The sequence below is a fragment of the Octopus bimaculoides genome, chromosome 5, assembly GCF_046866305.1.
Source record: "Octopus bimaculoides isolate indiv1 chromosome 5, ASM4686630v1, whole genome shotgun sequence".
Lineage (NCBI taxonomy): Eukaryota > Metazoa > Mollusca > Cephalopoda > Octopoda > Octopodidae > Octopus > Octopus bimaculoides.
In genome coordinates this window covers 87731766-87749704 of record NC_142932.1, presented here as the reverse complement: position 1 = coordinate 87749704, position 17939 = coordinate 87731766, and the positions used below count along the sequence as shown (strand labels likewise).

The 17939-nt window shown below is 42.2% G+C and overlaps 1 protein-coding gene and 1 pseudogene across 18 annotated transcripts in view; both read right to left on the bottom strand.

The window, feature by feature from the left end:
• Positions 1-17939, bottom strand: part of LOC128251272 (uncharacterized) — a 69690-nt gene that overhangs the window by 12425 nt on the left and 39326 nt on the right. For 3 of the 18 annotated variants that reach the window (XM_089352538.1, XM_089352536.1, XM_089352551.1), the window contains exons 10-14: positions 14860-14931; positions 13851-13895; positions 8315-8359; positions 4955-5026; positions 80-124 (exon numbers count right to left, since the gene is read on the bottom strand). In XM_089352538.1, the coding sequence (XP_089208664.1) occupies positions 80-124; positions 4955-5026; positions 8315-8359; positions 13851-13895; positions 14860-14931 (279 nt within the window). The remainder of the gene's footprint in view (positions 1-79; positions 125-4954; positions 5027-8314; positions 8360-13850; positions 13896-14859; positions 14932-17939) is intronic. The other 15 variants (XM_089352541.1, XM_089352552.1, XM_089352546.1 and 12 more) reach the window with 13 other exon arrangements.
• Positions 453-2132, bottom strand: LOC149135635 (uncharacterized; annotated as a pseudogene).

Sequence of the window (17939 nt, the reverse complement as noted above, 5' to 3'; positions counted from 1 at the left end):
ACTCAATCTGACAAACAAAGAAACTCAGGTGAAGGCAAAATTTATAGAAATCAATAAATTCTTGTTATTTAATACTCACTGGTTGGACCATGTGCCACTTGCAGCTCTTCCTTGTCCTCTACTTCTGAAATAAATATTTCTCGTTATAGTATTATTTTGTTAATTATCTTAATAATCTATAATCTGTGAAACTTTTCTATCATCAATGGTCCTAAAATGACCACTATGGCTTTGGTCAACATTTTCATACTTCGTACAGTGGTACCTGTGGTGTATGCGTGCGAGTAGATGTAATCGCCTTACCTCAGTTTTCCTGTCGTCGACTGCGAGTCTGTCTTGCTGTATCCTATCCTTGAAGCTTGCCCCGACCCAAAGAACACTAGGAATAGCAGCTGCTTCTCCCAAACCTAAACCGTCGCTTGGCACGTCTTCTCCTGACCACGACCCCGTTCGAAAAGGGCATGAATCCCGGTCGAGGCTGCCGCTGCCCTTTTTCCTTTTCCGGTCAACTCGCCCTTCCGCTCAGCCTCCCCAGTCACTGACGTCATACCACACGCCACCCTGATCTTAAAGATCACGTTCACCCCTACTCCAATTCGAAGTCCACCATCCAACCGGGCGGGCGCCTTACACGTCGAGATCTTCTCAAGCCAGGTGGCTCGTTTCCATCGCGCTCTTCATCCGATGAAGTGGCTATCCTGCGCAGGTCCAGCACGTGACGCAGCATTCCATCCACAGATACATTGTTTCTGGAATTGACCGCTGTCACGGTTCCCCTGCCCCATTGTGATGTGCAGCGTGCCTTCGGCGGCTTGACCCAAACTTCCTCCCCTACTTTCACGCCAACGGGTCCCTTCTCTTCCTCGCAGAACTCCGGCGTCTTACTGGGATGCCTCCATTCATATTTGAACACTGCTCTGTGCGGCACAGACTCTTCCGCTTGTCAGGATCGGGGAGACATGTTGTACCAACAGACCACTTCCAGGGGCGAAATGTGCCTCCTTTCAGCCATGGCTTTGATCGTCCGATGGTGCCTCTCAACGATTCCATTGCTGCTCGGCCTATACGCCGCTCTAAATAATTGTCGCACCTTCCACCGGTCAAGCATCTCTCCCAACGCTTCTGAACGAAATGCCGCCCCATTGTCCGTTAGCAGTTCTTCCACGGGACCCCTCTCCAAGAATATCCTGTTCAGAATGTGGGCAATCTCATTGGCAATGCCTGTCCTCAGCTCCCTCCAAATGGCCAGCCGGCCCGGCCCGCAGTCGACCATGCTGAGATACATTCTCTGACGGTAGTGCGTCACATCCACAGCTAGTCTCCTCCAGTTGCGCTCTACTGAGAGGTTCCCTTGCTCATGCCCACCTGGGGCGGGGTCAATGGACTGGCATCTGTCACATTTCGCGACCAATTTCTTGACGTTTCTCCTAGTGACGTCAGCATCAATCATTTTCGCCAGGTACAGGGTCCTATCCACCCCCAAGTGGTGCATAGCATGTAGCTCCTTCAGTTCGGAGTCACCCAGCCGATACGCTGCCGCTATCCCTTTCCTTGCTTCCTCTAGTTCCTCCAGCCACGCCCTTTTCACCCTGGTCAGTGCGTCCGCCCTGTTTCTTTCCGAAGGCACGAAAACCACGTTCAGCTTCAGTCCGAACTTGGCGATCAGCTCTCCTAGATCTCCTAGGCGGCGTTTCACCAACGTCTCCGCGGCACCTTTCGTCCAGACTCTCTTCTCGCTGGTAATTACTGTTCCTACCCAGCCGACCACGGTGGCCGAATCCGTCCGGATCTCGATCGAGCGCAGCCCCCATCTCAGGGCCAAGTTCACCCCTTTCAGCACCGCATCTAGTTCGGCGACATTGATGTGGTTGAAGTCGTCCGCTTTCCGTAGCCAGGCCGCATCCTCCACCTCAGCACCTTCGATCTCCAACACAACCCCTATCGCTAGACTGCTAGCATCACACCAAACCGTCCCGCACTCCGTCATGGGCACATACCAGTTTCCTCTGACCGGGTCTTCCGCTCTCGTTCTCTCTAGGATTCCCGCATCATCGCCACCATCGCCTCTCCCACCTTGTCACTCCAACTCTCCCCCTCTGCTCGTCTATTGGTGTAACTGCATGCAGTGTGCAGCCAACCAGCGATCAGGTAGTGTCCAATCAACTTCCCACAAACCGAGAACAACTCTCTCCTGCTGACGCTGGAACTCAGCTCTGGGATCTCGTTTCCTCTCCGGAACACCAGCTCGCCCGATCTGTCTTTTTGTAGCTTCAGCCCCAGCGCAGCTCCCCCCACCATCGACTCAGGCGGCTTCGCAATCAGCCCGAACCTCTCCAGGTGTCTCACTACCTCAGTGGCTGACACTACAGTCTCGTCAACCAAAATGTCGTCGATATAGGAACTGGTGGCCTTCCTTATCCTCTCCTCTTTCCCTAGGATGGACTTGAGCACCATTGCCATAATTTTCGAAGCGGAATTCAGCCCGAAAACCAGCCTGGTCAAACAGTACGTCTGGCCCTTGTACCGCACCAGCTGGTATCGCCACAGTTTGTCACTCACACAGAGCTGCAAATATGCCGACTTCAAGTCGACGATCGTCGCTGCCTTGGTCGACTGTCTCCACACACGTAACGTCTCACTGCAAACGTCCGTTGCCTCCCCTCCCATGTGGCACGATATATGGTCGTTCAGCTCCCTAAAGTCCAGCACCGGTCTGACTTTTCCTTTCGTCGGCTGCACCACCGCCATCAGAGGCAACACTCCACTCACCACCTCCTCTTTCCACGGGACAAGGACTCCTTCCTTGATCCATCTCTCTACCTCCTCGTTGAACTCGACGCCGGCGTGACCTTTCAACGTATGCTGGTAGAAGCTCACCCTGTTCTTTAGTAGTGGGGGCTTGTCCTTCCATCACCATTCTATATTCCACCTCCGACCATCAAACGCCGCCTGAAAATCTTTGTCCTCGATGGTGTAAGCGGCGCTGTTCCCGACGGGGCTCTGCTCTCCCTAGCGGTCCCGACTCACAGCGCACGATGCCCCCACGCTTTCGAACGTGACCTCATCTCCTGCAATCCTAACGCCACCAAGACGGTTGATGGCGTCCATCCCCAACACGACATCAACCCCGTCTATCACATAGTCGATCATGATCACCTGTAGCCTCAGCGCCGCGCTCGGTAACGCTATCTCCAGACTGGAGCTGCCCCTGCAACAGATCTCTCTACCGTCGACCGCCCGGACGCTACTCGTCCCATCCCATTTCTTTGCCACCCTTGGCGTCACGAGGGTAGTCGTGCAACCCGTGTCCACGAGGGCCTTGAACTTCTTCCCCTTGGCCTCAACTTCAACTATGGGCAGCGCCTCCACAAGCGCCTCTACTTGGTTGCTGGGAAAGTTTGAGAGGCAGCAACTTCCCCACGGTCGTTTCCCTGGTCGCAATTATGGGCGATGTGCCCAGTCTTCCTGCATTGATAGCAGACGGACCCCGATTCGGCGCATTCCCTCGCCATGTGCGGCCCCTGATATTTGAAAAACCGGCCTGAGAACAGCCACTGTCGCTGCTCGGTAGGCTTCCTTACGCCTTTCTCAGGCTGTCATCTGTCGGAATGCGCCTCCGTCGCCACCATCGCTATCGGCTTCCATCCGAGGTGCTGTGTCAACATGTGAGCTTGTGCTACTAGCTCACTGAGCGCCATCTTTCTCCCGCCAGGCAACTGCTGCAATCGAATCCCTACGTCGTCGGGGAATCCATTCACAAATGCCAGCCGCGCCGCTCTGTCCAGGCCTTCTCCCGTAAACCCAGCCAGCGTAGCCAGTCTATGCACTTCCGCCGCGTACTCATCCACCTGTTCTCCCCCCCCCCATCTAACAGTTCCTAGTTTAACGAAGGCAGCGTAATCGCTCTCCGTATATGCTTCTCTCAATCTCCATTCGATTTTCTCCGCACTTAACCTCTCTTCCTCGTCCATTTCTAAATACAGGGTCAGGGCACTCCCTTCCAAGTATAGCACCATATGACTCGCCACATCACTTATTCCTTGCAGCTTGGCCACGAGCCTAATTTTTCGCATCCAAGCCATCACATCTCCTTCGCCATTAAAAGGCCTGATCACATCACTGGCGATTCTAATCTTGGCTGCCATCGTGGCGAATTTCTACACGCGGGGCCGAAATAGCTTGTGGTGTATGCGTGCGAGTAGATGTAATTGCCTTACCTCGCTTTTCCTGTTGTAGACTGCGAGTCTGTCTTGCGGTATCCAATCCTTGAAGCTTGCCCCGACCCAAAGAACACTAGGAATAGCAGCTGCTTCTCCCAAACCTAGACCGTCGCTTGGCACGTCTTCTCCTGACCACGACCCCATTCGAAAAGGGCACGAATCCCGATCAAGGCTCCCTCTGCCCTTTTTCCTCTTCCGGTCAACTCGCCCTTCTGGTCAGCCTCCCCAGTCAGTGACGTCATACCACAGTACCACAACAAAATAAAGTAACCTTCCTAAATCTCTTTCTTCTTGTAACACATTCTGCATAATCCTATCTTTGTAGCCATTATCTTATTTAATTATTACAACTTGATAATAATGCCCTTCTGCTTTTGTCGTTCCTGTCTTATATCTCTGCCAAACCAATGGCATGGCATTCTTCACTCACCTCTTGACTTCTCTAACAAGCATCCTTCATATTTCCTGCTTAACTGCAATATCAATCAAAATGGTCCTCCAAAGATCTAGTCACAAAATCATGACACACCACATCGAGTAGGATGAACATACACCTGATCTCTTTAATGAAGGTTGCTAATGGTTATCTTTAATGTCAGCTGTTCCACATCGCAAATCACCAGGATATTCCGAGTCGAAAAATAGCTGAAGACATTTGGATGTCATTCATAAAATAGCTTAGGTGAAAGTAATATTTATAGAAATCTATTAGATATTGTTATTTTTATACTCACCCACTTGCATCCATTTACATCCTAACCACTTAGCCACTATCTGAAGATCCTCCAGCGGCAACTCTGAACTCTCTGAAATAAATATTTCCAAAGTTTATAATTTATAGTAAAATTTGTTTATTTCTAAAAATAATCTACAGTTTATCAGACATTCCTACTATCAATGGTCAACTGGTGACCATTATGAATTTGGTCAATATTTTTATACTTTCTAATATACTTAATATTAACTCTATTGTCTTCTGAATTATCCATTTTATAAACCATGCTAACCACGTTAGATATTTTCTGAAATTTTGATATCAATATGTTTAATAGAATTATTATACAGCTAATCTTTCAATTGGAAATTAGGATGATGTCTTCTCTCAATTTAGATAATAAATCATTTCTAGCAGCTGACCAAAAGGATATTATGTTGACCCCTGCATCAGAAGTCAACAGTTCAAATGTAGTCCCAAGCACAGCTCTAGGTTCCAGGTAGAAACATCTCACCTTAGTGCAGTTTAACTAGATGGTAATCTTTAATTTTAACTACCCCAATTCACAGGCTATCACCATGTCCTCTGAATCAGTTGATATTTGTTATATCGAGAGGAATGAAAGCATTTTTAATGATGAATGGAATGTTGTGATGTTCATGCCTTTCCAAATGATATTTCTAATGTAAAGGGGAATGAAAGGTTGTCAAACAAGAAAAAGGAATATTGTGATGTTCATACCTTTCAAATGATATTTGTAATGTAAAGTGGAATGAAAGGATTTCAAAGGAAAAATGGAAAACTGTGACGTTCATGCCTTCCCAAGTGATATTTGCAATGCAGAGGGAAATGAAAGGGTTGTCTGAGGGGGTTTTGTCCGAGAGAGGTTTTGTCTGCATCCCATAAATGAATTGCGACTCTTTTACCTAGCTATAATTTTGACTTTATTACTGAGACATTTTTCTTGGGATTTTATTACCAGTCACCAGTTTTATGCTTCTTTCTGTATTCTGTGACTGTCACATTATAGAAAGATTTCTCATGGCACCAGCACACAATTTACAGATGCTTACACTATTTTATATTTTCTGTGAATTTTTTATGAGTCCAGCTAGTATTTTATTATTGTGAGATATACCTGTGATCAATGGTCAACTGGTGACCACTATGTTTTTTAACACTATTTTTATATTTTCTTCAGTAGTACTACCACAAAATAGACTAACTTTCCTAAACCTCTTCTTGCTAGTAAGTTATTCTACATGATCCTAACAATATAGCAATTATCTTCTTTATCACTGCTTCGTGAAAATACTTTTCTAGTTTTGTTTTTCTAGTCTTATATCTGTACCAAATCAACGACATGGCTTTCTCCTCTCACCTCTAGAATTCAGTAACCAACATTCTTCTAATTTGCAGCTTAATTCGAATGTCAATCAAGTCGGTCCTCCAAAGATCTACTCACAATATCATGACACATCACTTAGGATAAACATACACCTGATCTCTTTGTTGAAGGTTGCTGCCTGTAATAGTTTATTTTAACTGTCCCAAATCACAGGTCAACACTATGTCCTCTGAATCAAGAAATATTTGGATGCCATTCATCTTCCTTAATAACTCTACCCAGGCGGAGCAGAAGATCATGACAGGTATCCTAAAATAGTTCAGTTCAATGGTACGAAACTTCATCAACTACACATCCCTCTTCATCCCCGCATTATTGCACAGAAAATACTTTAAATGGTGCACAAGAACTGAGACTCAAACAAATATAAAGAAGATCGGGATATAGACCAAGCTGCAATCACCAGATCTTGTATTTGCCCAGAAGTTTTGTCTTATCTATTGCTTGTAACCAATCCTCAATTTGTGCCATGATCTGAATGCCTCTACTCTCTGTCAACAACATAGTTTAGCATCGTCGTAAACACTTTAACATTTGGCATGGTTTCTTCTGCAAATTTAAACTTCACTTGCTTCAGGTGATCTTTCATAAATGGCAGACTGAAATATTTATTTGCTTTAAACCACTTTACTGACCAAGTAATTAGCCAGTGCAGAAGTAATTGCATATCCTTTTGGTCTGTTTTAATGTTTGTTATGTCATTCATGAAGGCCTTCTTACGTGATTTCCCTTCTGATCAATGTAACATATCCATAAAAAGCACAAACTAAATGACTGATATTGACCAACCTACAGTAATTCGATTTTCAACAAAAAGCTAATCAGTTGTCAAATCTTCTCTTATCAGCCATGTTATGAAATTGTTGCAGTAGCTCCTAATTAGATCTGTAATCTTCTCCAGTGTATAAAAGTTGATTACATATTTCTTTATTGCCCACAAGGGGCTAAAGACAGAAGGGACAAAGCGGAACAGACAAAGGGATTAAGTCGATTACATCGACCCCAGTGCGTAACTGGTACTTAATTGATCGACCCTGAAAGGGTGATAGACAAAGTCGACCTCGGCAGAATCTGAACTCAGAACGTAACGGCAGACAAAATACTGCTAAGCATTCCACCCGGTGTGCTAACGTTTCTGCCAGCTCGCCACCTTCGATAAAAGTCGATTACTGCCATCAGCAATTTCTCTTGTAGAGAAACATAAGCAGTAACTAGATAAAGCCATACAACATGCAAATCTCTTTTATTCTCATTTTTCTCTTGTATGGCATTCCATATATTAAATGTATATTCCATATTCTCAGGAATTCAGAGGATTCTAGTCATATGGACACTTTCAGTCCCATAGCAATTATTTTATAGATTTGTAGCTGATCTCTTAACAAGTACATCTATGTAAATTTCGCAGTCTACATTTACAATTAAAATTGGTCTGAACTGGTTAGTTCTGCTTTAGCATCCTCTAGTGAGAGATAGAGAGGGAGAGAGAGGAAGAGAGAGAGAGATACTTCGCTTATCTCAGCAGCAAACCAAACTCTTGCTCTTAGGAATTTAATAATAGATTTACTACATATGAAAAATTATATGGAATTTAATTTGGGAACACTTTCCATCTTACGTCTGCCAGAATATGGCATATGGCTAAACAACAACAGCAATAAGCTATCAGAAAAATGTAAAACAAACAAAAACATTGTCATTAACTCATTTGTTTACCCCTAACAACAACATATTTTATTTCCCTTTTCCAAAAGACAATATTAACTCTATTACTTCAACTCATTTATCCATATTACCTTTGCTAAATTCAGTAGTTAACCCTGAAAGTTCAGTAATATCTTTTAATTTAAAGTTAACCGTTCAAGTGGAAATTACGAATGGAACCTGACCTTACTCAATCTGACAAACAAAGAAACTCAGGTGAAGGCAAAATTTATAGAAATCAATAAATTCTTGTTATTTAATACTCACTGGTGGGACTACGTGCCACTTGCAGCTCTTCCTTGTCCTCTGCTTCTGAAATAAATATTTCTCATTATAGTATTATTTTGTTAATTATCTTAATAATCTATAATCTGTGAAACTTTTCTATCATCAATGGTCCTAAAATGACCACTATGGCTTTGGTCAACATTTTCATACTTCGTACAGTGGTACCACAACAAAATAAAGTAACCTTCCTAAACCTCTTTCTTCTTGTAACACATTCTGCATAATCCTATCGTTGTAGCCATTATCTTATTTAATTATTACAACTTGATATTAATGCCCTTCTGCTTTTGTCTTTGCAGGCGACACATGAAATCTTTCGAGCGGGATCGTTGCCAGTGCCCCTGGACTGGCTCATGTGCGGGCGACACATGATATCTTTCGAGCGAGTTCGTTGCCGGTGCCCCTGGACTGGCTCTTGTGCGGGTGACACATGAAATGTTTCGAGCGGGATCGTTGCCAGTGCCCATGGCCCATGGACTGGCTCATGTGCGGGTGACACATGAAATGTTTCGAGCGGGATCATTTGCCAGTGCCCCCGGACTGGCTCATGTGCGGGCAACACATGAAATCTTTTGAGCGGGATCGTTGCCAGTACCCCTGGACTGGCTCATGTGCGGGCGACACATGATATCTTTCGAACGGGATCGTTTGCCTGTGCCCCCGGACTGGTTCATGTGCGGGCGAAACATGAAATCTTTCGAGCAGGATCGTTGCCAGTGCCCCCGGACTGGCTCATGTGCGGGCGACACATGAAATCTTTCGAGCGGGATCGTTGCCAGTGCCCCTGGACTGGCTCATGTGCGGGCGACACATGATATCTTTCGAGCGAGTTCGTTGGCGGTGCCCCTGGACTGGCTCATGTGTGGGCGACACATGATATCTTTCGAGCAGGATCATTTGCCAGTGCCCCCGGACTGGCTCATGTGCGGGCGACACATGAAATCTTTCGAGCGGGATCGTTGCCAGTGCCCCTGGACTGGCTCATTTGCAGGCGACACATGATATCTTTCGTGCGAGATCGTTGCCAGTGCCCATGGACTGGCTCTTGTGCGAGTGACACATGAGGTTTTTCGAGCGAGATCATTGCTGGTGCCCCTGGACTGGCTCATGTGCGGGTGACACATGAAATCGTTCAAGCGGGATCGTTGCCGGTGCCCCTGCACTGGCTCATGTGCGGGCGACACATGATATCTTTCGAGCGACATCGTTGCCAGTGCCCCTGGACTGGCTCATGTGCGGACGACACGTGATATCTTTCGAGCGACACCGTTGCCAGTGCCCCTGGACTGGCTCTTGTACGGGTGACACATGAAATGTTTCGAGCTGGATCGTTGCCAGTGCCCCGGGCCGGCTTGCAGGTGACACATGAGGTTTTTCGAGCGAGGTCGTTGCCGGTGCCCCCGGACTGGCTCATGTGTGGGCGACACATGAAATCTTTCGAGCGGGATCGTTGCCAGTGCCCCTGGAGTGGCTCATGTGCGGGCGACACATGATATCTTTCGTGCGAGATCGTTGCCAGTGTCCATGGACTGGCTCTTGTGCGAGTGACACATGAGGTTTTTCGAGCGAGGTCGTTGCCGGTGCCCCGGACTGGCTCATGTGCGGGCGACACATGATATCTTTCGAGCGACATCGTTGCCAGTGCCCCTGGACTGGCTCATGTGCGGGCGACACGTGATATCTTTCGAACGAGACCGTTGCCAGTGCCCCTGGACTGGTTCATGTGTGGGCAACACATGATATCTTTCGAGCGACATCGTTGCCAGTGCCCCTGGACTGGCTCATGTGCGGGCGACACGTGATATCTTTCGAGCGAGACCGTTGCCAGTGCCCCTGGACTGGCTCATGTGCGGGCGACACATGAAATCTTTCGGGCGAGATCGTTGCCGGTGCCTCTGGGCCGGCTTGCAGGTGACACATGAGGTTTTTCGAGCGAGGTCGTTGCCGGTGCCCCCGGACTGGCTCATGTATGGGCGACACATGAAATCTTTCGAGCGGGATCGTTGCCAGTGCCCCTGGACTGGCTCATGTGCGGGCGACACATGATATCTTTCGTGCGAGATCGTTGCCAGTGCCCATGGACTGGCTCTTGTGCGAGTGACACATGAGGTTTTTCGAGCGAGATCGTTGCCGGTGCCCCTGGACTGGCTCTTGTGCGGGTCGCACATAAAAGACACCATTTCGAGCGTGGCCGTTTTCGTGCGGGTGACACGTAAAAGCACCCACTACACTCTCTGAGTGGTTGGCGTTAGGAAGGGCATCCAGCTGTAGAAACTCTGCCAAATTAGATTGGAGCCTGGTGTTGCCATCCGGTTTCACCAGTCCTCAGTCAAATCGTCCAACCCATGCTAGCATGGAAGGCGGACGTTAAACGATGATGATGATGATGATGATGATATGGCTGTACAGCCTTTTTGCTTGTTTGTTTATTCACCGTTTCGTTTTCCTGTCTTGTTTTCCGTCCGCCACTGCCCTCCACGAAAATAGTTTAATTTGTGTTCATGGGAAGAACCATTTCAACGATGTGTACTGCCTTAATTCTTCGAAACGCCGGTGTTTTAATGGTGGCAGCTGATGAAGGAGATGTTTTTATGTGGCTTGCTTGTTTGTTGTACCTTGTTTATCATTTTGTCCATGTTCTTTTGCCACGTCAGATGAAGGTATGTACATACATGTACATATATATGCATATACTCATATATTGTTTATATATATATATATGGATATTTCCTGTCTTGTTTTTTGTCCGCCACTACATTCCTCCATGGCTAGATTTAATTTGCGTATACAGATTTAATCTGCGATCCATGGGACGAGCCGTTTTAACGTTGCGTCCTGCCCGAAGCTCGTCGAAACGCTGGTGTTAAAACGTGGGTAGCTGATGAAGTAGAATGTTCTCTATGTGGCTCATGTGTTCTCGTCTTCGTTTGTTTGCAATGTCCTGTACCCAGATATGCACCTATACATACAGGTGGATGTCGGTATGCACATACCTGTACGTATATATGCATATACTCATTTACTTTTGTTTTTATATATATATATATGTGGATATCTATATATATATATATATATATGTGGATATCTATATATATATATATATATATATATATATGGATATCTATATATGTATATATATATATATATATATGTATATATATATATATACATATATATATATATATACATATATATATTGTGGCACGTAAAATACACCATTATGAGCGTGGTCGTTGCCAGTACCACCTGACTGGCCTTCGTGCTGGTGGCACGTAAAAGCACCCACTACACTCTCGGAGTGGTTGGCATTAGGAAGGGCATCCAGCTGTAGAAAATCTGCCAAATCAGATTGGAGCCTGGTGTAGCCATCTGGTTCCACCAGTCCTCAGTCAAATCATCCAACCAATGCTAGCATGGAAAGCGGACGTTAAACGATGATGATGATGATGATGTCTTATACCTCTGCCAAACCAATGGCATGGCATTCTTCACTCACCTCTTGACTTCTCTAACAAACATCCTTCATATTTCCTGCTTAACTTCAATATCAATCAAAACGGTCCTCCAAAGATCTAGTCACAATATCATGACACACCACATCGAGTAGGATAAACATACACCTGATCTCTTTAATGAAGGTTGCTAATGGTTATCTTTAACGTCAGCTGTTCCCTGAGTCGAAAAATAGCTGAAGACATTTGGATGTCATTCATCTTCCTTAATAACTCTACCAAAGCAGAGCAGAAGATCATGACAGGTATCCTAAAATAGTTCAGTTTAATGGTACGAAACTTCATCAACTACACATCCCTCTTCATCCCCGCATTATTGCACAGAAAATACTTTAAATGGTGCACAAGAACTGAGACTCAAACAAATATAAAGAAGATCGGGATATAGACCAAGCTGCAATCACCAGATCTTGTATTTGCCCAGAAGTTTTGTTTTATCTATTGCTTGTAACCAATCCTCAATTTGTGCCATGATCTGAATGCCTCTACTCTCTGTCAACACCATAGTTTAGCATCGTCATAAACACGTTAACATTTGGCATGGTTTCTTCTGCAAATTTAAACTTCACTTGCTTCAGTTGATCTTTCATAAATGGCAGACTGAATTATTTATTTGCTTTAAACCACTTTACTGACCTAGTAATTAGCCAGTGCAGAAGTAATTGCGTATCCTTTTCTTCTGTTTTAAGGTTTGTTATGTCATTCATGAAGGCCTTCTTACGTGATTTCCCTTCTGATCAATGTAACATATCCATAAAAAGCACAAACTAAATGACTGATATTGACCAACCTACAGTAATTCGATTTTCAACAAAAAGCTAATCAGTTGTCAAATCTTCTCTTATCAGCCATGTTATGAAATTGTTGCAGTAGCTCCTAATTAGATCTGTAATCTTCTCCAGTTTATAAAATTCGATTACTTATTTCTTTATTGCCCACAAGGGGCTAAAGACAGAAGGGACAAAGCGGGACAGACAAAGGGATTAAGTCGATTACATCGACCCCAGTGCGTAACTGGTACTTAATTTATCGACCCAGAAAGGATGATAGACAAAGTCGACCTCGGCGGAATCTGACCCCAGAACGTAACAGCAGACAAAATACTGCTAAGCATTCCACCCGGTGTGCTAACGTTTCTGCCAGCTCGCCACCTTTGATAAAAGTCGATTACTGCCATCAGCAATTTCTCTTGTAGAGAATCATAAGCAGTAACTAGATAAAGCCATACAACATGCAAATCTCTTTTATTCTCATTTTTCTCTTGTATGGCATTCCATATAGAAAATGTATATTCCATATTCCCAGGAATTCAGAGGATTCTAGTCATATGGACACTTTCAGTCCCATAGCAATTATTTTATAGATTCGTAGCTGATCTCTTAACAAGTACATCTATGTAAATTTCGCCGTCTACATTTACAATTAAAATTGGTCTCAACTGGTCAGTTAGTTCTGCTTTAGCATCCTCTAGTGAGAGAGAGAGAGGGAGAGAGAGAAAGAGGGAGAGAGAGAAAGAGGGAGAGAGATACTTCGCTTATCTCAGCAGCAAACCAAACTCTTGCTCTTAGATAAGAACAATGAATTTAATAATAGATTTACTATAAGTGAAAAATTATATGGAATTTAATTTGGGAACACTTTCCATCTTACGTCTGCCAGAATATGGTATATGGCTAAACAACAACAGCAATAAGCTATCAGAAAAATGTAAAACAAACAAAAACATTGTCATTAACTCATTTGTTTACCCCTAATAACAACATATTTTATTTCTCTATTCCAAAAGACAATATTAACTCTATTACTTCAACTCATTTATCCATATTACCTTTGCTAAATTCAGTAGTTAACCCTGAAAGTTCAGTAATATCTTTTAATTTAAAGTTAACCATTCAAGTAGAAATTATGAATGGAATCTGACCTTACTCAATCTGACAAACAAAGAAACTCAGGTGAAGGCAAAATTTATAGAAATCAATAAATTCTTGTTATTTAATACTCACTGGTTGGACCATGTGCCACTTGCAGCTCTTCCTTGTCCTCTACTTCTGAAATAAATATTTCTCATTATAGTATTATTTTGTTAATTATCTTAATAATCTATAATCTGTGAAACTTTTCTATCATCAATGGTCCTAAAATGACCACTATGGCTTTGGTCAACATTTTCATACTTCGTACAGTGGTACCACAACAAAATAAAGTAACCTTCCTAAACCTCTTTCTTCTTGTAACACATTCTACATAATCCTATCGTTGTAGCCATTATCTTATTTAGTTATTACAACTTGATAATAATGCCCTTCTGCTTTTGTCGTTCCTGTCTTATACCTCTGCCAAACCAATGGCATGGCATTCTTCACTCACCTCTTGACTTCTCTAACAAACATCCTTCATATTTCCTGCTTAACTTCAATATCAATCAAAATGGTCCTCCAAAGATCTAGTCACAAAATCATGACACACCACATCGAGTAGGATGAACATACACCTGATCTCTTTAATGAAGGTTGCTAATGGTTATTTTTAATGTCAGCTGTTCCACATCGCAAATCACCAGGATATTCCCTGAGTCGAAAAATAGCTGAAGACATTTGGATGTCTTCATATGGCTAAACAACAACAACAATAAGCTATCAGAAACATGTAAAACAAACAAAAACATTGTCATTAACTCATTTGTTTACTCCTGACAACAACATACAATAACAACATTGTTATTATCTCACTTGTTTACTCCTAATCAACAGTGTATTTCACTTTCCTATTCCAAAAGATAATATTACCAATATTGTGTCAACTAATTTATCCATATTTCTATTGCTAAACTGAGAGGTTATTTTATGAAATTTCAGTAAATACTTCAATATTACAGATTTACAGCTAACCAATGAATCGGAAATTAGAAAAGGAACCTATTTTCAGTCAATCTGAGAAACAAAACAAAAAAAAAAAACACATGTGTAGCTAAATTTTACAGAAATCAATTAATAATTGTTATTTTATACTCACCATCTGACGGTAGTTTACTTTCTGAAGGATGTTCTGTTGTCTGGACTTCTTTCTTCCCTGAATGTCGATCCACTGAAATAAATATTTCTCTTTGCAGTATGGTATCATTATTTCTGCTAATAATCAATATTCTATTATTACGAGATATCATAATGGTTATCATCAATGGTTAACTAATGACCACTATGGTTTTGGTCAATATTTCTATACTTTCTACTGTGGTCATTGAAGAGAATACAGACATGAGCTCAGAAATAAGACTGGTCTATATACAGAAGGTACTGGATGTGGTTCAGGATGCAGACAATCCTAAGTGGGATTGAAGATCCATCAAGGCAAGAATTATTTGGAGAAATTGAAGCAGTGTAAGTCATTTGACCATCAAACATGAAGAAAGTCACCCTAAGAGTCAAAGTGCAGTAGACAGATAAATACTTCAGCTGAAATGCCTTCATGATCTTTAGGTCAAGATGCCTCTTTGCTAGATGAGATGATAAAGAAACGAAATAATTAGTGGTCAGCTGCAAATTATAAGGCTAGTGACAGGTCCCTCAAAGGGAAAGTATGCAAAATGCTCCATAAAAAGGATGGGGGTAACAAGAGTTAAGCTGAATAAGCTTGCAATCACCATCTACGACATAATTGTTGAGTTATTTGATGTAATGGAGGGTAACAAGAAGCAGTTATCTGCTAAGTCTGACGAAAGTAGGTGAGAAAAAAAAGATGCATCAGTTAAGAAGGGAGAAGAAGGACTTAGAAAAGCAGTGGAAAGCTGACCAGACCCAAGAAGAAGGAAGGTTTGCTAGCCCTGTTTGAAGATCTACAGAAAAAGTGTTGTAACATACAAAGAAATATCAAATGGATTGAAAGAAGAAACGAGATTAAATGGATGAAAGAGTAGTTCCTCGAGACTGCTTATGAAGTCACGAGGATGCTGTCTGTCGATGTTGAAACCATGAGGCTAAAATGCACTAAAGATAAACTAGATATGCATGTACAGGTATGGAGAATGTTATTTTAATCTTTTATTGCTTCTCAAAAGTTGTGCCTAGGGTCACAAAACAATGATATAAACGTTTTTTTTTCGATTTCAATTTTGGCAACCCCACTGTATATACTGCTTGAAGTTAGAAACCTAGAAAATATAGAAGTAAATACTAATTTAATCAATTTAAAACCCCATAGTGTACATAAATATATACTACTAGCTGTTGGACCTGGCATTTGCTCGTGTTTTTCTTGTTGAAGTTAAGCCCACCTCTGACCTTGTATTGAAATCTTCTACTTTCCCCGTACCAACTATTACCCATTAAGATGTTATATCTGGTTCAGCAGGGATTTTACCCAGTTAACACTTTCAACATATTTCATCATAATGGACCATCTGAAATCACAGTCAAACTTTTGGGTGTACCTCCAACTGTTGAGAGTGACGTTTGTTTATTTCTCTCCTCTTAATGCCACTCTCTGTACAAAATTAATCAGTGTGTTCAATCTCAGCAAAATCCGAAAGAAAGTGTTAAATTTATGTCATAAAATAGAATCCACGTGACCATTTACATGAAAATATCCCATCTTAAATCCCAATATGAATAATCGATGCTTCATATGTCGAAGTGCTTAACTCTACTCATGGGTGAATTTTCTTCAAAATCAGTTCATTATTTTATTGGGAATGAATTTTGACGATTTCTGCCTTTCACCAGTTTAATTTTAATTCTATTACATGACTCCAATGATAAACTTTTCCTAAAAGTTAAATTTCATCAAAATCAGATGAATTCTGTAAAAGTTACAGCATAAGATATTAATCCAATGTGGAATTGCATACAAAAAGCCTATTGATTTCTTAAAATTCCCACTCACGTGCAATTATCGATTTTTGTCAACTCTTCATGCTGGCATCAACTAATGGACATGAACTGTACAGTTCATGTCCATTGGTTGATGCCAGCATTACAAAATCAATAAGAATGTCTCTAAGGAAATGCTTATTTGCATTTGTCCCCTTTTAAAGCCCTTTTGAATTAAATAAACATCTTTACCGTCTCTCCCACCACAAAATTTACCTACATCTCAAATTTCATTAAAAATGGATGAAAAATATAAAAGTTATGGCCAAAAATAAAATCCCTATGGGTATTTGCATGCAAAAAGCCTATTGATTTTATATAACCACTGATCAGGTGCAATTATCGATTTTTTATCAATACTCATCATCATCATCATCATCATCATCGTTTAACGTCAGCTTTCTATGCTGGCATGGGTTGGACTAGCACTATATACTGAAATCAACTCACTGCCATGAGCCTCGCTCACTCATTGATTTTCATCAAAATCGGACCAAAAAATGCAAAAGCTGCAAAAAATAATAACATCGTTATGGGTATTTCCATTGAAACGCCCGATTGAGCTCACAAAAATCGATGCCAACTGAGCATTATCGAGTTTTCGAAAAATTCTGGCCTTATCTGAAATTCAGGGCATGTAATCTATCTATGTACCAAAAATCATTAAAATCGGTTGGACGATTCGAGAGGAGTTAGATTAACCCCAAACACACACACAGACAGACACCATTACACATTTATGCATATAGATTTTAGCTTAGCATGGGTTCTTTTAATACGCTGAATCCAAAAATAGTATTAGTCTTACAATTTGATTTTACAATATGGCACAAATTTAAGAGGGCGACCAAGATACACATCTTTTTCACAAAATCAGTAGTTGTTACCAAGAATGTCATATGAGATGTCTTTATATATGCTTTTGACGTCAAAGAACTCGAATTGAATGTGGAATAAGCAGTTTAATGACAAATAATTAAGTAATTTAATTTTACAGAAGACAAAACATTTCCGAAGTTCTGAAATGTATATGATAAATAATACTTTGACAACCTTTATGGCTTCAGAACCTCACACCAAGTCATCCAATGCATGACTGAAATCAATAAGGCTTAAGTCTGTCTTGCAACTCACATTATTCAAGTAAATTTTGAAATTTATTACTTATTGTTCCATTGACAGATTTTGATAAACGTTGTTTGAGATGGGAAATCTTGCTGGTTTTTG